We start from the raw sequence: 18,521 nt of genomic DNA, 5'->3' as shown, positions 1-18,521 counted from the left end.
CCTTTATACTGTACTTAAAGTTGTTTTATACACCATCATTTCAGTACTACAATATTGTGAATTTAACTATAAATTTAAATTTACATGTATATTTTGTTTTTATATGATTTCATGTTTCTAATTAACACTCTTCCATTTTAGCATAATTAGATCCCCTTAGCATTTCTTGTAAGACAGGTGTAGTGGTGATGAACTTCATCATTGCTTTTGTTTGTCTGTGAAAGTATCTCTCCTTCATTTCTGAAGAACAATTTTGCTAGATACAGTATTGTTGGCTGGCAGTTTTTTTTTTTTTTTTTTCTTTTTACACTTTGAATAAATCATCCCATTCTCTGGTGCTGTATGGTTTCTGCTGAGGAGTCTTCTGTTAGCACTATGAATATTCCCTTGTATATAACAAGTTACTATTCTCTTACTGCTTTCATTTTTTTTGTTGTTTGGCAGTTTGATTATAATGTGTCTGTGTGAAGCTGTCTTTTGGATTAAATCTGTTTGGGAACCTTTGAACTTCATAAATCTGAATATGTGTACTTCTTTCAAGGTTATCAAAGTTTTCAACCATTATTTCTTTAAATGCACTCTCTGTCCCTTTCTCTCTGTTCCTCTGAATCTTCCATAATGTGACTATTGGTTCTCTTGATAGTGTTCCATGGGGTTTCTTTTCTGGTTTTTGTTATTTTCAGTGTTCTATAGGGTTTCTTTCCTCTTTTCTATTCTTATCTATTTTTTCTACTCTGATAGTATAATTTCAAAAGATCTGTCTTCAAGTTTTCAAATTCTTTCTTCTGCATGATCAAGTTGGCTATTAGAGCTCTCTATTGCATTTTTTTCTTTCATTCATTATTTTTTTAGCTTCAGAGTTTCTATTTGGTTCTTTTTTGTTATTTATATCTTTTTGTTGAACTTTAAATTTTATTCATGTATTATTTTCCTTTGTTTCTTGAGTTGTCTGTTTACTTTTGTGTCTTGCCGAGTTTGAACTTCCTTAAAAGAATTAAAAATAATTGTTTTGAATTTCAAAAATAAGTATTTTGAATCATTTTTCAGATAACTAAAGATCTCCATTTTGTTGAGGTCAGTTCCTGGATAGCTATTGTGTTCCTTTTCCAGTGTTATCATTCCCTGCTTTTTTGTGTTTTAAGTGAACTTGCTTTGATGTTTGTATATTTGAGGCAGCAAGTCACCTGATCTGGTCTTTTTGAAGTAGATACAGTGGGGAAATACTTTCAGCTGTGAATGGCTACAAGGCACCAGCTGGATGGGGTGCAACATCTCCTGTTTTAAGAAAGACACAGTGGTATGATCTCAGTGCAGTTTAATCAGTTGAAGTCAGTGTTGGTAAATATTGCAGGTATCCATGGCAGAAGCCAAATCTCCAGATGTCTGTAGTAACTATAGTGGTTAAGGCTGTTAAGGTCCTCTGTATTGAAAGCTACTGAGTTTCTCCTATTCAACTTTTATCTCACATAGGGAAGTTCTTAGCCAAAGTGATTTCTCTTGGCACCAAGTCTGATGTGCTGGCACACATGCAGCTGTGGTGGTGTTGGGATCCTGGGCACTGGTGCACTGTCAGCAGTGCCGGTTCTGGGTGCAGGTGCTCAGAGCAGCCATGAAGCCAGGGCTCTGTGGTCAGAGGCACATGTAACTGAGGTGGTGCCTGGGGCATAGGTGCATTTTTTCCTTTGGCATTGACACCAATCTCTGAGGCCTGGGCATACACAGATTGCCCACAGAGTAAGAACCTGTGTCATTTTTGGGGCATGCCATAATGACTTGGTCCCAGGAGTGATGAGACATAGTAATCGCATGGAACATAGCAGTAACATGGGTCCAGTGACAACAGGGTGCATCAGAGGCCTGTCAGGTCACAGTAGGAGCAGGATGCAGAGCAGTAGTCTGAAGCCCCAGTGAAAGTAGGTAAAAGCCCTGACTTACAACCCAAGGTAAGAGAGCAGTCAATTATTTACTTATGAATACACAATGGCTTCATCATCATTTGTTGAAGACTATATATGTTTCTTAGCACTTTTGTCAATTATTATTTGACCATGTATGTGTGAGTTTATTCCCAGGTACTCATCTGTTCCACCAATATCTAGGTCTGTCTAGATATCTAGGTCACCAATACCAACCTGTCTTGATTCCAATACTTTTAATTAAGTCTTAAGATTATATAGTCTGTATCCTCAAACTTCCTTATTTTTCAGAACAATTTGGGCTGTTCTAGGTCTATTATATTTTTCTATATTTTTTACAATCATGTTTTAAGTTTCTCAAGTAAAAAAGAAGTCTGCTGAGATTTTGTTTGAAATTGCTGTGAATTTGTAGATCAATTTGGGGACTTTACTAACCATTAAGCAAGGTACATCTTTCAATTTATTTAAGTCTTCTTTAATTTCTCTCAACAATAATTGTAATTTTTAATGTACAGATTTTCCACATTTGCTGTTAAATTTATTCCTATGTATTTCATAATTGCAATGCCACTATGAATGTTGATTCAAGAGTTCCATAAATTTTAGTTCTGTGAAGGAGGTTCATAGTGTTGCTCACAACTTCTGTATCCTTACTGATTTGTTTTCTCTGATTATTCTGTCAGTTATTAAAAGAGGAATGTTTGTATACTCCACCTTAATTGTGGATTTGTCTATTTTCCCTTTCAGTTCTATTGGTTTTCCTTCATGAATTTCAAAGCTTTATCATAAGATGAATCCACATTTAGGATTGCTATATCTTCTTAATAAACTGATTCCTTAATCATTCTCCCTATATGTCTCTCAAAATTTCCTTGTTCTGAAATATACTTTGTCTATATTAGTATAGTCATTTCAGCATTTTTTAAATTAGTGTTTTCATTGTAAATATTTTCCATCATTTTGGTTTATATTTAAAGTGGATTTGTTGTAGGCACCATATAATTGGGTCTTACTTTTTATCCACTCAGGCAATCTCTGCCCATAATTAGAGTATTTCAATCATTTACATTAATATGCTTATCTACATGACTGGGTTTAAGCCAAACATTTTCCAATTTGTTTTTCTATTTGTCCCCCTGCCCCCCACCCTTTTTTTTTTCGCTTCTTTTTCTCTGCCTTCTTCTCAGGGAAAGATTGCATATCTTTTAATGATTCCATTTTATTTTCATTATTGATTTATTAGGTATACTTCTAGTTTTCTTTTGTTTGCTCTCAGGCTTATAATATGTATCTTTGAATTATCAAATAAGTAGTTAAATAAATGGAGTGATACCACTTTTCGTATTTTTAATAACTTTACAACAGCATACTTCTATTTATCCTCCTGTTTTTTGCATTATTGTCATAAATTTACTTCCATGTGTTATAAACCCCACAATACATTGTTATTGATTTTGCTTTAGTCAATTATCCTTTAAAGAAATGAGAAAAGTCTTTAATATTACTTTTCATATTTAACATTTTTGTTGCTCTTCATTATATAGTGGAGGTCCATATTTCCATCTGGAATCATTTTTTTCTAAGACTTCCCTTATTATTTTTGTAATCCATTTATGTGAGTGACGAATTCCTTCAGCTTTTGTTTTTTTGCAAAAATTCTTTTTCCACCACTTGAAAGATGTATTTGCTGGGTATACAATTTTAGGTTGACATTATTTTTATTTCTTACTGTAAAGATGCCACTCCATTATCTTTTGGTTTGTATAATTTCATTTAATTTTTTAAAATGATTTCATCATTTTAATTTTTACATGTAAGAAATATGCTTTTTTATCTGCCAGCTTTTAACATTTTCTTTTCATTATTAGTTGTCTTCAGCAATATGATTATGATGCCTTTTTATTTTTCTTCATTCTTATTCTGCTTGGGATCTTTAAGTTTCTATTATCTGCAGGCTTATTACTGTCTTCAAATTTTGTCTATCATTTATCTAAATTGGCTATCATTTTTTCAAATATGTTTTCTGTTCATCTTCTTTTATGAAACTCTAATTATGGAGTTTTGTTTTTTAAAGTTTTAAAAATCTCATTTCATTTTAGCTAATTTCTATTATTTCTTCAGGTTCACTTAGTCTGGGATGTTGTAAACAAAAATACTGTAAATTGGGTAGCTTATAAACAACAGAAATTTATTTCTCACAGTTCTGAAGGCTGAGAAGTCTAATATCAAGGCACCAGTAGATCTGATGTCTGCTGAGAAGCTGTTCCTTATAGATAGTACCTTCTAAATTCATCATCACATAATGGAAGGGGTGAGGCAGCTCTCTAGGGCCTCTTTCATAAGGGCCCTAATTTTATCCATGAGAGCTCCATTTTCATGACTTAGTCACCTTCCAAAGTTCCCACCTCTTAATACAATCACCTTGGGGGTTAAGTTTTAACATATTAATTTTGGGAAAACACAAACATTCAGAGGATAGCATTCTCTATTCTTTTCTAGTGTAATGTCTAATGTGTGGATAATGTTTAAATTTCATATACATTTATCTCTCTGAGGCCTTTTTATGTCTTCCATTCCTTCCTTGGTCACATTCATGTTTTCCTCAACCTTCTTGATTATCTGTAATATTCTTTTAAAGGCACGTTCAATATTTTTCATCTGCTAGTTTTATCATCTCTCTCATTTCTGGATATGTTTCTATTGAGTTATTTTTTCCTCTGGTTATCATATTTTCCTGATTCTTTATATGCCTGCTACTTTTTATATACTGGATATTGTGAATTTTACATTTTTGGTGGTATTTTTGCCTTTTTTCAGTAGTATTCAATTTTTTCCTGGAACGAAATTAAGTTACTTGGAATCTGTAGCTAATTTGTCTCACTACTGAAGTGACGCTCCTAGATCTGATGTTCCATGTATTAGATCTCTGCAGTTTCGTTGGTAGTAACATAAAATATTCTTAGCCTTTTGTGAGCTCTGGGAATTGTTCTGCCTTATCTTTTTGGTAGCTCTTTTATAGGCCCTGAGTAGCTTCTACACATGGATGCACAGATTAGTACACAGCCAAAGTCTCAAGGATATCTGTCTGCAAATCTCTGGTATTCTGTCCCTGTGCAGTTTATTTTGCCTTATTAGTTCTAGCTATTTTTGCAGCCTCAGTCTCTCATCTCGACCTCCTCAACTAGATGAGACCATCAACCTCTCTATGAGTTCTAGTTTCCTGTACCCAAGCCTGGGAACTATCTTCAGTCACTAACACAGAACATTTGTGAAATGTATTACCTTGGTTGCTATCCTTCTCTCATCTTCTTCTATGTTGCCTGTTGACCAATATGTGAAAACTGTTGTTTAATATGTTTTTGTCCAATTTTCTAGTAATTTAAAATAGGAGGTTAAATCTAGTCTCTTTTCCGACTTTCTGACAACTACTGCCTGATTTCTCCAGCCCTAAGCTATAACTTCTCAGTATTTTTATTTTTAATTCCAATACAAAAATAATTATTTATGGTATATAGAAGGTCATGCATCCTAGTTGCCTACATTTTTTCAGTCATTATTGCATTTAGAAACTCTGTCATGTCTGTAAGCAGAAGTAATTTGCTATATTTTAACATAAAAAGTTTAAAGATACTAACTTGTTATAACTGGTAACATGTATAATATTGCATTTACTTATAATATTAAGATCAATTCTTTTTGCATGGAAAAATTTCAACATACTTTAAAAATAATTTTCTGACTTGGTACTCATAAAAGCTCTGTGAACCAGATAAATATAGAAGTGTAATTATCACTATAAAGAAGCTAAGGCCAAGCAAGATTCATTAATTTTTCTCAAAGTCACGTATCCTATAAGTGATAGAGATGAGAATTAAACCCAGATCTGACCAGTATAACAATACTTTTTTTAACTTTCCAAAGTTTGTCTTACTGGAAGATGTAGAGCTCTATGTGAATTAGCAAAACATCTAGTATAGGTAGAAGTGTTGTTTTTGTTGTGTTTTAACTTGTGTGATGTAGTGGAAAAAACCATTTTAAGAATAAGCAGATGGTTTGTAAACATGATTCAATCTAAATAATAATACAACATGGAATGTATATAAAACAAGCAAAACAACATTCATATAACTAGTGTTTATTTAATTTACAAAGCAAAAATACAGACAGAATTGTTAAGCTAGAGGACATATTGTAAATGGAGAAAAATGAGAGTTAATGTATGCCTAATGGTTAAGACAATCAAAATGCCTACTTAGAAGAGCTGTCTTTTTTAAATTTCTCAGGAGATTTAGTTAAGTAATTAATCAAATGGTCTTTATCTTTTGAAAGGGGCACAAAATAAAGAGCACAAAAGTAAGAAAATTTAACTTTTTATATCTCCTCATTTCGTCAATGCCTTTGATATATGAAGTTAATTTTTATTTTTCTCTCTTTCAAAAGATAATTAATTCGGAGTCTAGTAATTATAATTTTATTTGAAAAAGGCATCTAATTACATATGTAAGCATCTTTAGCTAGTGACATTTCTTGACTTCTCCCCTTGCATAGCAAAAAGGTTTTGTGTGATTCTTCTGTGAAAACATAAGGTCTAGTTAAAGAGCGGATTGGGTAATCATGACTTACATGATAAAACTGCTGGCAAAATATAATTGCCAATCATCCTTTTTTTGGAGTAAATTGTATGCCTATTATATGAAGGCAGTTTATCCGTCAGAAAGGCAAGGCATCCTTCTTGACTTTACACAAATCACTGCCCAACTTCCCCAACCCTAAGACATTACTTTTCAATAATCCTATGATCGATTTGAAGATAAAAATAATCATGCTTGTTGTGATACATTCTAGTTGCATTTTTTTTTCTCTCTCTCTTAGAGTTGCATTTGGGAACTGCAATGGGTTGGCTGTGGTGGATTTTATACAGAAGACAGTACTGTTAAGCATGGGGACCATTGACCTATATAGATCAAGTGACTTATACCAGAGACAACCACGGTCTCCTCGAAAAAACAAACAGTTCATTGCAGGTAGGAGATAAAACAAGATGAGTTATGAACTTGATTTGTTCATCTATGTTCTTACTTTTAGATTTCTTGTCTTTCTTCTGTGATACTATTCTAATGCATGGCAAAATAAAATCAACATAATTTACAAAATCACGTAAGCAAAATAAATTGGGCAGAAGCATTGTGAGAACCTTTGACAGGGTTAGGGGTGTGTAAGTTTAAACTTTAATTTCCTGTTGAAGTTAAGAAGCATCTCAAGTTTCTTAGGTTTAATTCCTAAAAAAACAGAAAATAAGAAGCTATTAAATGTAAAAATGCTACGAAAATTAGGGCTCTGTAGTTGAAAAAACTGCTTGCAATGGTTGTGTTAAACAGGTTGACTTCTAAAATATCTAGCCCCTTTAAAAAGATAGTTTTAGGTCATTCACTACTTTTAATTTTTTTAATTAATTCCATAGTGTAGCTGACACCTTTCCTTGTTGGATGATGACCTTCCTGGAGGTATTTTCACGATTCAGTAAACATTTTTCATTAAAATTTTTAAAGTACTATGACAGATGGCATTTTTTTTTTGGCAGGATCAACAAATTGATGTATTTAACTGTAAAAGAAAATAAACTTAAGGTTAATTAGGATTTAATGCCAAACTTTGATATGCCAATTATCCAAAGTTTTACTGAAATTTTAGTATATATCCAAATAGTTGGCTTTGGAAACACTGCCAAAGTTTTGCATATTTTCTGTCCGTTGACAGTCCGGTTGGTAAAAAAAAAAAAAAATTAGGCCGAAAGGTTGAGATGAAAATGCTTCTATAATATTAAGTGTTATTTTAGACAATCCTTTAAAATCTTCTACTTTGGGCCAGATATGGTGGCTCATGCCTGTAATTCCAGTACTTTGGAAGGCTGAGGTGAGAGGATTTCTTGAGGCCAGGAATTCAAGACCAGTCTAGGTAACACAGTGTGACCCCATCTCTAATAATAACAATAATAATAATAATAACTTTTAAAATTTTTTAAATAAGTAAAATAAAATTTCTACATATATTATTTAAAATAATCTATTGAATATTGATTACATTACTAAATATAACCATAGGAAAATATTTTATAATAAAAAATAAAAAGGGTATATGATGGTAGGTGTTATTTTCCAAATAGCAGGCATGTCAAATTTAACATCCAAATGTGATAATAAATGAATTTCCTTTTTGGACTAATGAAAATTGTTATACTGAAACTCTTCTTGTTATCCTTTCTTTTGCAAAACTCAATCATTTCCAAATTACCAGTTTAGACCTTTTTGAGGGGCGCAAAATTTCTCTTTCAGAAACCAAGGGTTTTTAGTGAGGAATCTCAAATTTTAGCAATATTTTAGGAGAGCTAGAAATTTCAAATTCTAGAGATTTTGCCTCTATCACTACCAGATTTTGAAAGGAAGACAAAATAAAAAGCAATTGTACATTCACATAACATAAGGTTTCCTCATGATTGGGAAAGACAAGCTTGAAGTTGATGGACTCTAGGGTAGAAAGGTGTTGGGGGCAGTAGGCTATTTATAATTAAAAATTTAGTTCCTCAGTCACAATAACCATGTTTCAGGTGTTCAGTTTGCAATGCTAAAAGCACCAATATAATCAGAAAAGCTGTGAATCCTATGATAACATCTAAATCACTTGCTGGATATACACAGTGGGGCAAAAAAAGTATATATTTTGACAAAGGTAATGCAATTGTTATTTAATTTAAATTAAACTGCTTGAACCTTAACAGTTACTACTAGAGCTTAGAACATTGATGACTTTAAAATCAGGAAAATCTGTGAAGTTATAAACTCAGTTTGTGTTTAGTGTACAAGATAACAAAATCAGAACTCACTTTATATTATAACAATGAAATATTAAAGACTGAAATCTTTAGCTTTCTTTTTAATTGTGGAAGGATTAAAGACAATCATTTTTATATTAGTGAAATAATTTATACATATTAGTTACAAGCCAAATAATTGTATTTTGTAAAAACATGTAAGGAAAATATGCCATCTACTTTTATGAGACATTTAAATAAGATATAAATATTTATAAATATTTTTATATTAAATATTTAAATAAAGATTAAAATTATTACCACATTCTCATCATTCATCTATCACCTCTTACTTTATAATTGATTTATTTTATTAATATCTCCTCTCTAATTTAATTACCTAATCTTGCTGCAATTTCTTCATCTTGGCTGTTCTAGATTCTGGTATGATATCACTTCCTTTCACTTTAGACTTTTTTTCTCTTTCTTCTGCCTGCTGCTGATGCTGGTGTTCTGGCATGTTCCAAAGACAACTTTTGCATGCGTGGCCTGTCTAACTTTTATCCTGATTTAACGAAACGGATCCGTACTTCCTATCAGAGTAAGTTATATAAAGGTTAGGCAAATAGCCTTTTTAAGTCATAATGCTTGAGTTAAATCCATACATCAGTGCTCAGTAATGTGTTTCTTTTTTTTTTTTTTTTTTTTTTTTTTGAGACGGAGTCTCGCGCTGTCACCCAGGCTGGAGTGCAGTGGCCGGATCTCAGCTCACTGCAAGCTCCGCCTCCCGGGTTCACGCCATTCTCCTGCCTCAGCCTCCCGAGTAGCTGGGACTACAGGCGTCCGCCACCTCGCCCGGCTAGTTTTTTGTATTTTTTTTTTTAGTAGAGACGGGGTTTCACCATGTTAACCAGGATGGTCTCGATCTCCTGACCTCATGATCCGCCCGTCTCGGCCTCCCAAAGTGCTGGGATTACAGGCTTGAGCCACCGCGCCCGGCCCAGTAATGTATTTCTTAAAACACATTCAGCATGCATGCAAATTTTTGTTTTGTTATGGTGTGCAACCTGATAATTTTCATAAAAATTATTATAGAAATATTTCAATCCATTATTGTCCTGTACCCATTCAATCATACCCATTGTTTTTGTGTTTATTTCAAACCATGCAGACCATGTCCTGCTATTCCAACAGTCACTGTCTTTTATTTTGAGAAAGAAGAGCTATGATGCCCTGTAAATAATAAAACTTATTACTGATACCAGTATCAGTAATAAGTCAATGCTTTCTTATTTTGGCAGCCTTATGCTTTGGCCATTTTATAGTACTATTCTAACCAGGGACTAACCATTTGCTTCTTTTAAATAATTATATCCCTTGAAGATAACGAAGTATTCCTGATTTCTGATTATTTTTATTAAAATATACAAACACATATTTCTATGGTGATTTAAGGCACCCAAACATTATAAAGTAGGATAATTAAGGTAAAAAGTAAATGAGTAAATAAGATCAACATTTACCATGGTAGCAAACACAGATCCGAAGTTGTCTAGAGTAAGCAATTATAAAAACTGGTATAGAAAGGATGAAGAGTGAGAGTGTGTGTGACTGGAGGTACAGATGACACTAGTGATGTTATGGGTAAATATTTATTGACATAAAAAAGTTTATCATATGTTAATATATTCTGTTAAAAAGCAGGCTGCTTTACAATATGTAAAAAAAATGGCCTTAGAGTTGTGTAACATATACATTTTATACACACACTCACACATATATGTTGTTTGTAACCTGAATTTCTTCAGACCTCACCAGTTCATAGATACTAATGGAATCTTATCAGTAACATAACCTAAAACTTAACTGGTTTATGCCCTTAGCTTACATAAGTCAGTCTCTGTGAAATCCTCAAAATGTTCCTGGGAGTGTCCAGAAGTTGAGTAATTTTTGCTCATAAATATTCTCTAGTTTTCTACTCTAGCAGAGCACCCCCTTTTAGGAATTCTTCCCACTCTCTCTGTTCCTGTTGCCATGTGTGAGAATATTGGTATCTATGTTGGCTTCTGCTGCTCCTAAAACAGAAGCTTATTTGATACTATGATAACTATGATACTTCTTAACATCTGAAAATTGTATGAAATTTCAGTTTCTGTAATAAAGTTTTATTGGGACATAGTCACAATTATTCATTTATATATTGTCCTTCAGTGCTTTCACACTACAATGGCAGAGTTGAGTAGCTGCAGCAGAAACTATATGGCCACAAGGCCTGAAATGTTTACTGTCCTATTCTTTACATTAAAAATTTGCTTATTCCTGCTCTGTGCCATTTTTTCACACCCATCCTCTGCACCACATAAAGGATTTCAGCCAAAACTTTTCTGTAAATAGTCTCAGCATGGTTTAATACACATATTCAGACTTCAGAATCCCAGTTTAGCCTTCTGAAGGTAGGATCTCCTACATGTGTGTGTGTGTGTGTGTGTGTGTGTGTGTGTGTGTGTGTGTGTGTAGAGACAGAAAAGTTTCTGGAACAACACTTTGTGGATTTTATAGACTTCTTTTAGCTTTACAATATATTCTGATTTTTCTGTAATAAACTTGTAATTATTTTATGGTAAGAAGCTAAATTGGAGACTGAAGATCAGAAGCAGAAACGGGCTCTTAGATCATCAGGATCCAATAGTATCAGCCATGATGTAAAGTTTTAAAAAGTTCTGAGAAATCTCAATAATATATTTTCTTATATTTCTTATATTTCCTTCAGAATTTTTTTTAAAAACCTTCATTCAGGATCCTCTAAAGTATAATTTCTATCAACATCTTCAAATGGATTTTCCACTATTCTCCTCTTAAGCCAAATTTTTGTATCTTACTACCATTATGATTTACTCATATTATTCCCTCTCTGGAAACGCCCTACTAAAAGTTTACTTTCTATAGTAAGCCTTTCCTACCACCATCAGAGCCCCGTTGTGCCAATTCCTTTATTTAAACGCTTCCAGTGTCCAGGTTTGTACACAGTACAGGCTTGCTTGAACCATTTAGTTGACATTTAGCCTGGATTCATTTGTATGGCTCCTTACTTTTATACTTATGCTCTACCTTTCCAAATGCATGACAAGAATCTCAAGATCATATCTAAAATTCTTTATATTCTCTACATCTAGCAAAAGTCATAAGATCTGTAAGTAAATGATGATGTCAGTAGGATAGACAGAGCATGGCAGCAGGCATTTTTTCTCTCACATGAACTACCAGGGAACTTTTCAAATCTGACAAATGAGAGAAGAACTAGGTACTGAGTTCACCAGAATTTTTTTTTTTTTTTTTTTTTTTTTTTGGATTTCAATAAAATTAGAAACTTTTATTTTCAAAATATACTACTATAAGAGTAAAAATACTAGTCATGTAGTCATATAGGTAATATTTACAATACAGGAAATCAACCGTGGAATTACACGTTAATAAATAACAAGTACTTCCAGATCAATAAGACAATTCAACAGAGTAAAAGGCAATACTACTGTTAGTGTTTTTTCTCGGTATCTCCCTGCACCAACTGAAGTTTCTGTTCTGTATGTGGGTGTGGTTGTATTTTTTAGTGCGTAGATACCAATAGTATTTTATATAACTTATGAACTGTGGCTATGAGCAACATCAAACAACACTGTTTGTCTCATCTAATGCTTTTGGCCTAAATTCTACTTCCTCTGGTATTAGGTTTATTGTCTTATTGTTTTCATTTGCCTGATGTGTTTTTTCCATTCATTTGATTTAAGTTTTTGGAATGACTGTATTTTAGATGTGTCTGGCATACAGCATAGATTTTGGTTTTGCTTTATAAGCCAATTTTAAAATCTTTTTATTTAATAGGTGAGTTCAGCCTATTCATGTTTATTGACAGAACGGATGTGTTTGGGTTTGGTGCTTTCATTTTTTGGTATCCTTTCAGTTTGAATTATATTTTGTTTACTGTGTTTCTCAATTTACTGTCTCCTTTTAAAAAATTATTTTGGTATTTAGAAAAGTTTGCAAGTTTGTTCTATTAATTATTTTTGTATTTGTAATTTTTATAGTCCCCAGTTCCCTAAAGTTGCTTCCTCCCACCCTGGCCTTGTATTTGTAGCATTGTACTAACTGGCTTTCATTTTTAGGGATTATCCTTTGACTCATCTATGACGTACCCCACAATTATTATCTTTCTTTTTTTTTTTTTTTTTTTGAGACGGAGTCTCACGCTGTTGCCCAGGCTGGAGTGCAGTGGCGCGATCTCGGCTCACTGCAAGCTCCGCCTCCCGGGTTCCCGCCATTCTCCTGCCTCAGCCTCCTGAGTAGCTGGGACTACAGGCGCCCGCCACCGCGCCCGGCTAATTTTTTGTATTTTTAGTAGAGACGGGGTTTCACTGTGGTCTCGATCTCCTGACCTTGTGATCCGCCTGCCTCGGCGTCCCAAAGTGCTGGGATTACAGGCTTGAGCCACCGCGCCCGGCCTTTTTTTTTTTTTTTTTTAATTTATTTATTATTATTATACTTTAAGTTGTAGGGTACATGTGCATAACGTGCAGGTTTGTTACATATGTATGCTTGTGCCTTGTTGGTGTGCTGCACCTATCAACTCGTCATTTACATCAGGTATAACTCCCAATGCAATCCCTCCCCCCTCCCCCCTCCCCATGATAGGCCCCGGTGTGTGATGTTCCCCTTCCTGAGTCCAAGTGATCTCATTGTTCAGTTCCCACCTATGAGTGAGAACATGCGGTGTTTGGTTTTCTGTTCTTGTGATAGTTTGCTAAGAATGATGGTTTCCAGCTGCATCCATGTCCCTACAAAGGACACAAACTCATCCTTTTTGATGGCTGCATAGTATTCCATGGTGTATATGTGCCACATTTTCTTAATCCAATCTGTCACTGATGGACATTTGGGTTGATTCCAAGTCTTTGCTATTGTGAATAGTGCTGCAATAAACATACGTGTGCATGTGTCTTTATAGCAGCATGATTTATAATCCTTTGGGTATATACCCAGTAATGGGATGGCTGGGTCATATGGTACATCTAGTTCTAGATCCTTGAGGAATCGCCATACTGTTTTCCATAATGGTTGAACTAGTTTACAATCCCACCAACAGTGTAAAAGTGTTCCTATTTCTCCACATCCTCTCCAGCACCTGTTGTTTCCTGACTTTTTAATGATCGCCATTCTAACTGGTTTGAGATGGTATCTCATTGTGGTTTTGATTTGCATTTCTCTGATGGCCAGTGATGATGAGCATTTTTTCATGTGTCTGTTGGCTGTATGAATGTCTTCTTTTGAGAAATGTCTGTTCATATCCTTTGCCCACTTTTTGATGGGGTTGTTTGTTTTTTTCTTGTAAATTTGTTTGAGTTCTTTGTAGGTTCTGGATATTAGCCCTTTGTCAGATGAGTAGATTGCAAAAATTTTCTCCCATTCTGTAGGTTGCCTGTTCACTCTGATGGTAGTTTCTTTTGCTGTGCAGAAGCTCTTTATTTTAATTAGATCCCATTTGTCAATTTTGGCTTTTGCTGCCGTTGCTTTTGGTGTTTTAGACATGAAGTCTTTGCCCATGCCTATGTCCTGAATGGTATTACCTAGGTTTTCCTCTAGGATTTTTATGGTATTAGGTCTAACATTTAAGTCTCTAATCCATCTTGAATTAATTTTCGTATAAGGAGTAAGGAAAGGATCCAGTTTCAGCTTTCTACTTACGGCTAGCCAATTTTCCCAGCACCATTTATTAAATAGGGAATCCTTTCCCCATTTCTTGTTTTTGTCAGGTTTGTCAAAGATCAGATGGCTGTAGATGTGTGGTATTATTTCTGAGGACTCTGTTCTGTTCCATTGGTCTATATCTCTGTTTTGGTACCAGTACCATGCTGTTTTGGTTACTATAGCCTTGTAGTATAGTTTGAAGTCAGGTAGCGTGATGCCTCCAGCTTTGTTCTTTTGACTTAGGATTGTCTTGGAGATGCGGGCTCTTTTTTGGTTCCATATGAACTTTAAAGCAGTTTTTTCCAATTCTGTGAAGAAACTCGTTGGTAGCTTGATGGGGATGGCATTGAATCTATAAATTACCTTGGGCAGTATGGCCATTTTCACGGTATTGATTCTTCCTATCCATGAGCATGGTATGTTCTTCCATTTGTTTGTGTCCTCTTTTATTTCACTGAGCAGTGGTTTGTAGTTGTCCTTGAAGAGGTCCTTTACATCCCTTGTAAGTTGGATTCCTAGGTATTTTATTCTCTTTGAAGCAATTGTGAATGGAAGTTCATTCCTGATTAGGCTCTCTGTTTGTCTGTTACTGGTGTATAAGAATGCTTGTGATTTTTGCACATTAATTTTGTATCCTGAGACTTTGCTGAAGTTGCTTATCAGCTTAAGGAGATTTTGGGCTGAGACAATGGGGTTTTCTAAATATACAATCATGTCATCTGCAAACAGGGACAATTTGACTTCTTCTTTTCCTAACTGAATACCCTTGATTTCTTTCTCTTGCCTGATTGCCCTAGCCAGAACTTCCAACACTATGTTGAATAGGAGTGAGTTCACCAGAATTTTGCAAAAGTAATCATAATTTCTAACTAGAGACCTAACGTTTTAAGTCAGAAGTAAAATCAAGTAAGTAGAAGGACTTAAAGAAATCCTCTGTATCTCTACCAGTGAGCTCCACAGGGGCTCAGACAAGCCCTAGGATTTAAAATCAGATTTCCTAAAAGTCTTCTCTGAATGATCAATATTGTATATTATGAAAAGGGATTGATTCTTTAACCACTCAAAGGTATATCCTACAATTGCTTTTCAAAATACATTTTATGAAAATTTGACTTGAAGTTTAACTATTGGATAATACAATCTGATTATATTTCTATAGTCTCACTTTATTACAGTAGACACTGTTCAGCCTTTTCATGAATTGTTTCTTAACTTTCAGAAAAGCATATACGCATTGTTCATATTTGGGGTGATAGAACCCAGTTCCATTGATTATGTGTTCTACTCTGCTAGTCAATTTGACTCAGTGTTATATTATCTAATAGTGATTATAACCCTTTGAGGCAGATTGGTACATATTAGTATATTTCTCTACACATGAGAAAATTGAAGTTGAAAAAAATGAAATTAGTCTCTCAAAGTCACACAGAATAAGTGGGACCCAAACTTATGCCAATCTGACACTAAAGTTACTCGATAGGCTTTTCACTGTATAATCTTGGATCTCTAAGTGTCTTTTTAAAAGTTTCAGGAACATTGGAAACCAAGTCCTTTATTTTATAATCAGAAAACACCTCACTTTTTGCACACTATCAATGAAATTATATCAATGACTCCTTTACTGGTCAACTTATTCCATAGGTTAGGCTCCAAGCAGCTGACCTCCCCAAATCTTTAAATTACCAATCTGCAAAACTTTCACATCATAGAATAATAAAATTTTGTAGTTGAGAGAAAACTTTCATATTTTACAGACTATGATTTTTAGAAGCAGAAAAACGCTTTGAAAAGAACAGCAGACATCTGATCAGATTTACATTGTTTTACCTTTTCCATTTATTAGCTACTTCATACATTTATAATCTTAAACAAGGCATTTAATCACTCTGAGTTTCTTTCTTCTAATATATAAAGTAAAAATCACAATTTCTATCTCCCTTAGAGAGCTGTAGAACTTTTCTGGGTTAATGTTAATAAAAGTGATTCTATAAATGTTAGTTATTATAATTATTATAAAAGATGAACCAACCCACATCACAGAGAGGTTAAATAACTTCCAGAATCATAAGCAATCTGTGGAATAGTTAGGGCTAAAACTCAGGCTGCTGCCTCATTGCCTAGTAACAGTTCTACTTGTGATAATCACATAAATTTTGCTATTTAAAAACTGATATTATGCCATTTGAATTAAGGGAAGTTTGAAAAGTAGGCTTAATTTAGAGGATTGTCTACATTGCTTGTGCATCAATTTCTAGTTGTGCATTAATTTCTAGTTATGCAACAAGGGATCCTTTGGAGAGTCCCGGGCCTATTATCCCTTTCTTTTCAGAGGGCAGGGGGATGATAACAGATCCTAAAAACATCTGAAAAATAAAGAAGAAATAAAAGAAAAGGGGATGATAAGAGAACTAGCCAAGAAAGGCAAATAAGTATTTTAAAATGAACAGAAAGACAGGAATGGAGAAGTAAACAAAAAAAATTAAAGAAGGAATGCTTTAAGAAACAAAAATCAGCAAAAATTATGGTGAACAATAAATGGGGAAAAATTCATTCATTCAAATAATATTTTATTGAGCATCTCTTGTGTCAAACATTTTTCTAGGCATTAAGTATATAGTAATGAGTGAAACAGTTATGGTCTTTTCCTTTCATTTATAATAGGTAACATACAGATAAATAAATTCATAGATAATTGAAAAAAGGTGGCAATGCAATGATAGGGAAAAATGAGATAAGGTGGACCTATTTTTGAGGGTGTTATCAGAGAATGGCCTATCTAACACGGAAACATTTAAGTGAAGTTTTGTAAGATAAGAAATAGTCAAAGCTTTAGATTCTCACTACCAACCAAGATAGAAAGATAGAGTAACAGGTACCAGATTTAACCTCCTACCTGAAAACCCCACACCCATTCCCCCAAAATAGACAAAATAAATGAAAACAATGGTTTTTAAGACACAGGATATCAAACAATGAAAAAAAAGTGATGGGACAGATGGGAAACGTAACAATCATACCCATTTACTAATCTCAACATAATTTCTGGACGTAGCAAAGGGAGGGGAAGCCCAGGAGGAAACCACTGAGCTTTTTAAGCTGGGAGATGAAGATGAGAAACCAGAGGAACTAAAGCATCTGCAGCTCACAAAAGAATTTCAGAGAGCTACAGTGTTTCCTCCTAGAGCAAAATGCTGATCAACGTATACATATGATGCAGCTATCCAGGAACAGGAAAAGAGCCATCTGAAAGGATTAAAGGAAACAATGCCCAACACTCAAATAAAGGAAATACTGCCATTCCCACTACCCCAACTAGAAAAAGTTTTTAACTCACATCTACTTCTATTTAACATTGTACTGGAAATTTTAGACAGTGTTGTCAAGCAAGAATAAGAAATAAAAGTTATCTAGATTGGAAAGGAAGAAGAAGGTAAATAGTTTTGTTCACAGAAAACATGATTGTCTATGAAGAAAACTTAATGAAATCTGCCAAAAACAGCTACTAGAACTAACACTGTGAGTTTAACAATGTGCAGGATATAAGGTTAATATACAAAATTCCATTGTATTTCTATATGCATACAACAATCTGAAATTGAAATTTAAAATTACCATTTACAATATCATCAAAAATAAGAAGTACTTAGCCATAAATGAGACAACAGATATGAAAGACCCACACATGGAAAACCAGAAAACATTGCTGAGAAAAGTTAAGAAGACTTAAATAAATAGTTACACCAAGTTTATGTCTCACAAAACGCAATTTTATTAAGATGGCAGTTCACTCCAAATTGATTTGTAGTTTCATTGCTAGATCCCAATAAAAATCCAGCAGATGTTCTTGTAGGAACGACAAACTGATTCTAAAGTTCATACAGAAATTCAAAGGATTTAGAGTAGCCAAAACAGCTTTTAAAAAGAATCTCTTCTTGCATTAGTTAACTTAGAATAATGGCCTCCAGCTCTATTCATGTTGCTGCAGATTACATGATTTCATTCTTTTTTATGGCTGTGTAGTGTTCCATGGTGTATATGTACCACATTTTCTTAATCCA

The 18,521-nt window shown here is 33.9% G+C and overlaps 1 protein-coding gene across 4 annotated transcripts in view; it reads left to right on the top strand.

The window, feature by feature from the left end:
- The window catches only part of STXBP5L (syntaxin binding protein 5L), a 512,379-nt gene that overhangs the window by 362,430 nt on the left and 131,428 nt on the right, over positions 1-18,521 (top strand). For 3 of the 4 annotated variants that reach the window (XM_050781881.1, XM_050781884.1, XM_050781883.1), the window contains 2 exons: positions 6,789-6,940; positions 9,254-9,325. In XM_050781881.1, coding sequence (XP_050637838.1) covers positions 6,789-6,940; positions 9,254-9,325 — 224 coding nt within the window. The remainder of the gene's footprint in view (positions 1-6,788; positions 6,941-9,253; positions 9,326-18,521) is intronic. The other variant, XM_050781882.1, reaches the window with a different exon arrangement.

Source organism: Macaca thibetana, chromosome 2 (genome assembly GCF_024542745.1).
Source record: "Macaca thibetana thibetana isolate TM-01 chromosome 2, ASM2454274v1, whole genome shotgun sequence".
Lineage (NCBI taxonomy): Eukaryota > Metazoa > Chordata > Mammalia > Primates > Cercopithecidae > Macaca > Macaca thibetana.
Note: the sequence above shows the minus strand (reverse complement) of the source record. Positions and strands in the feature narration are given on the sequence as shown.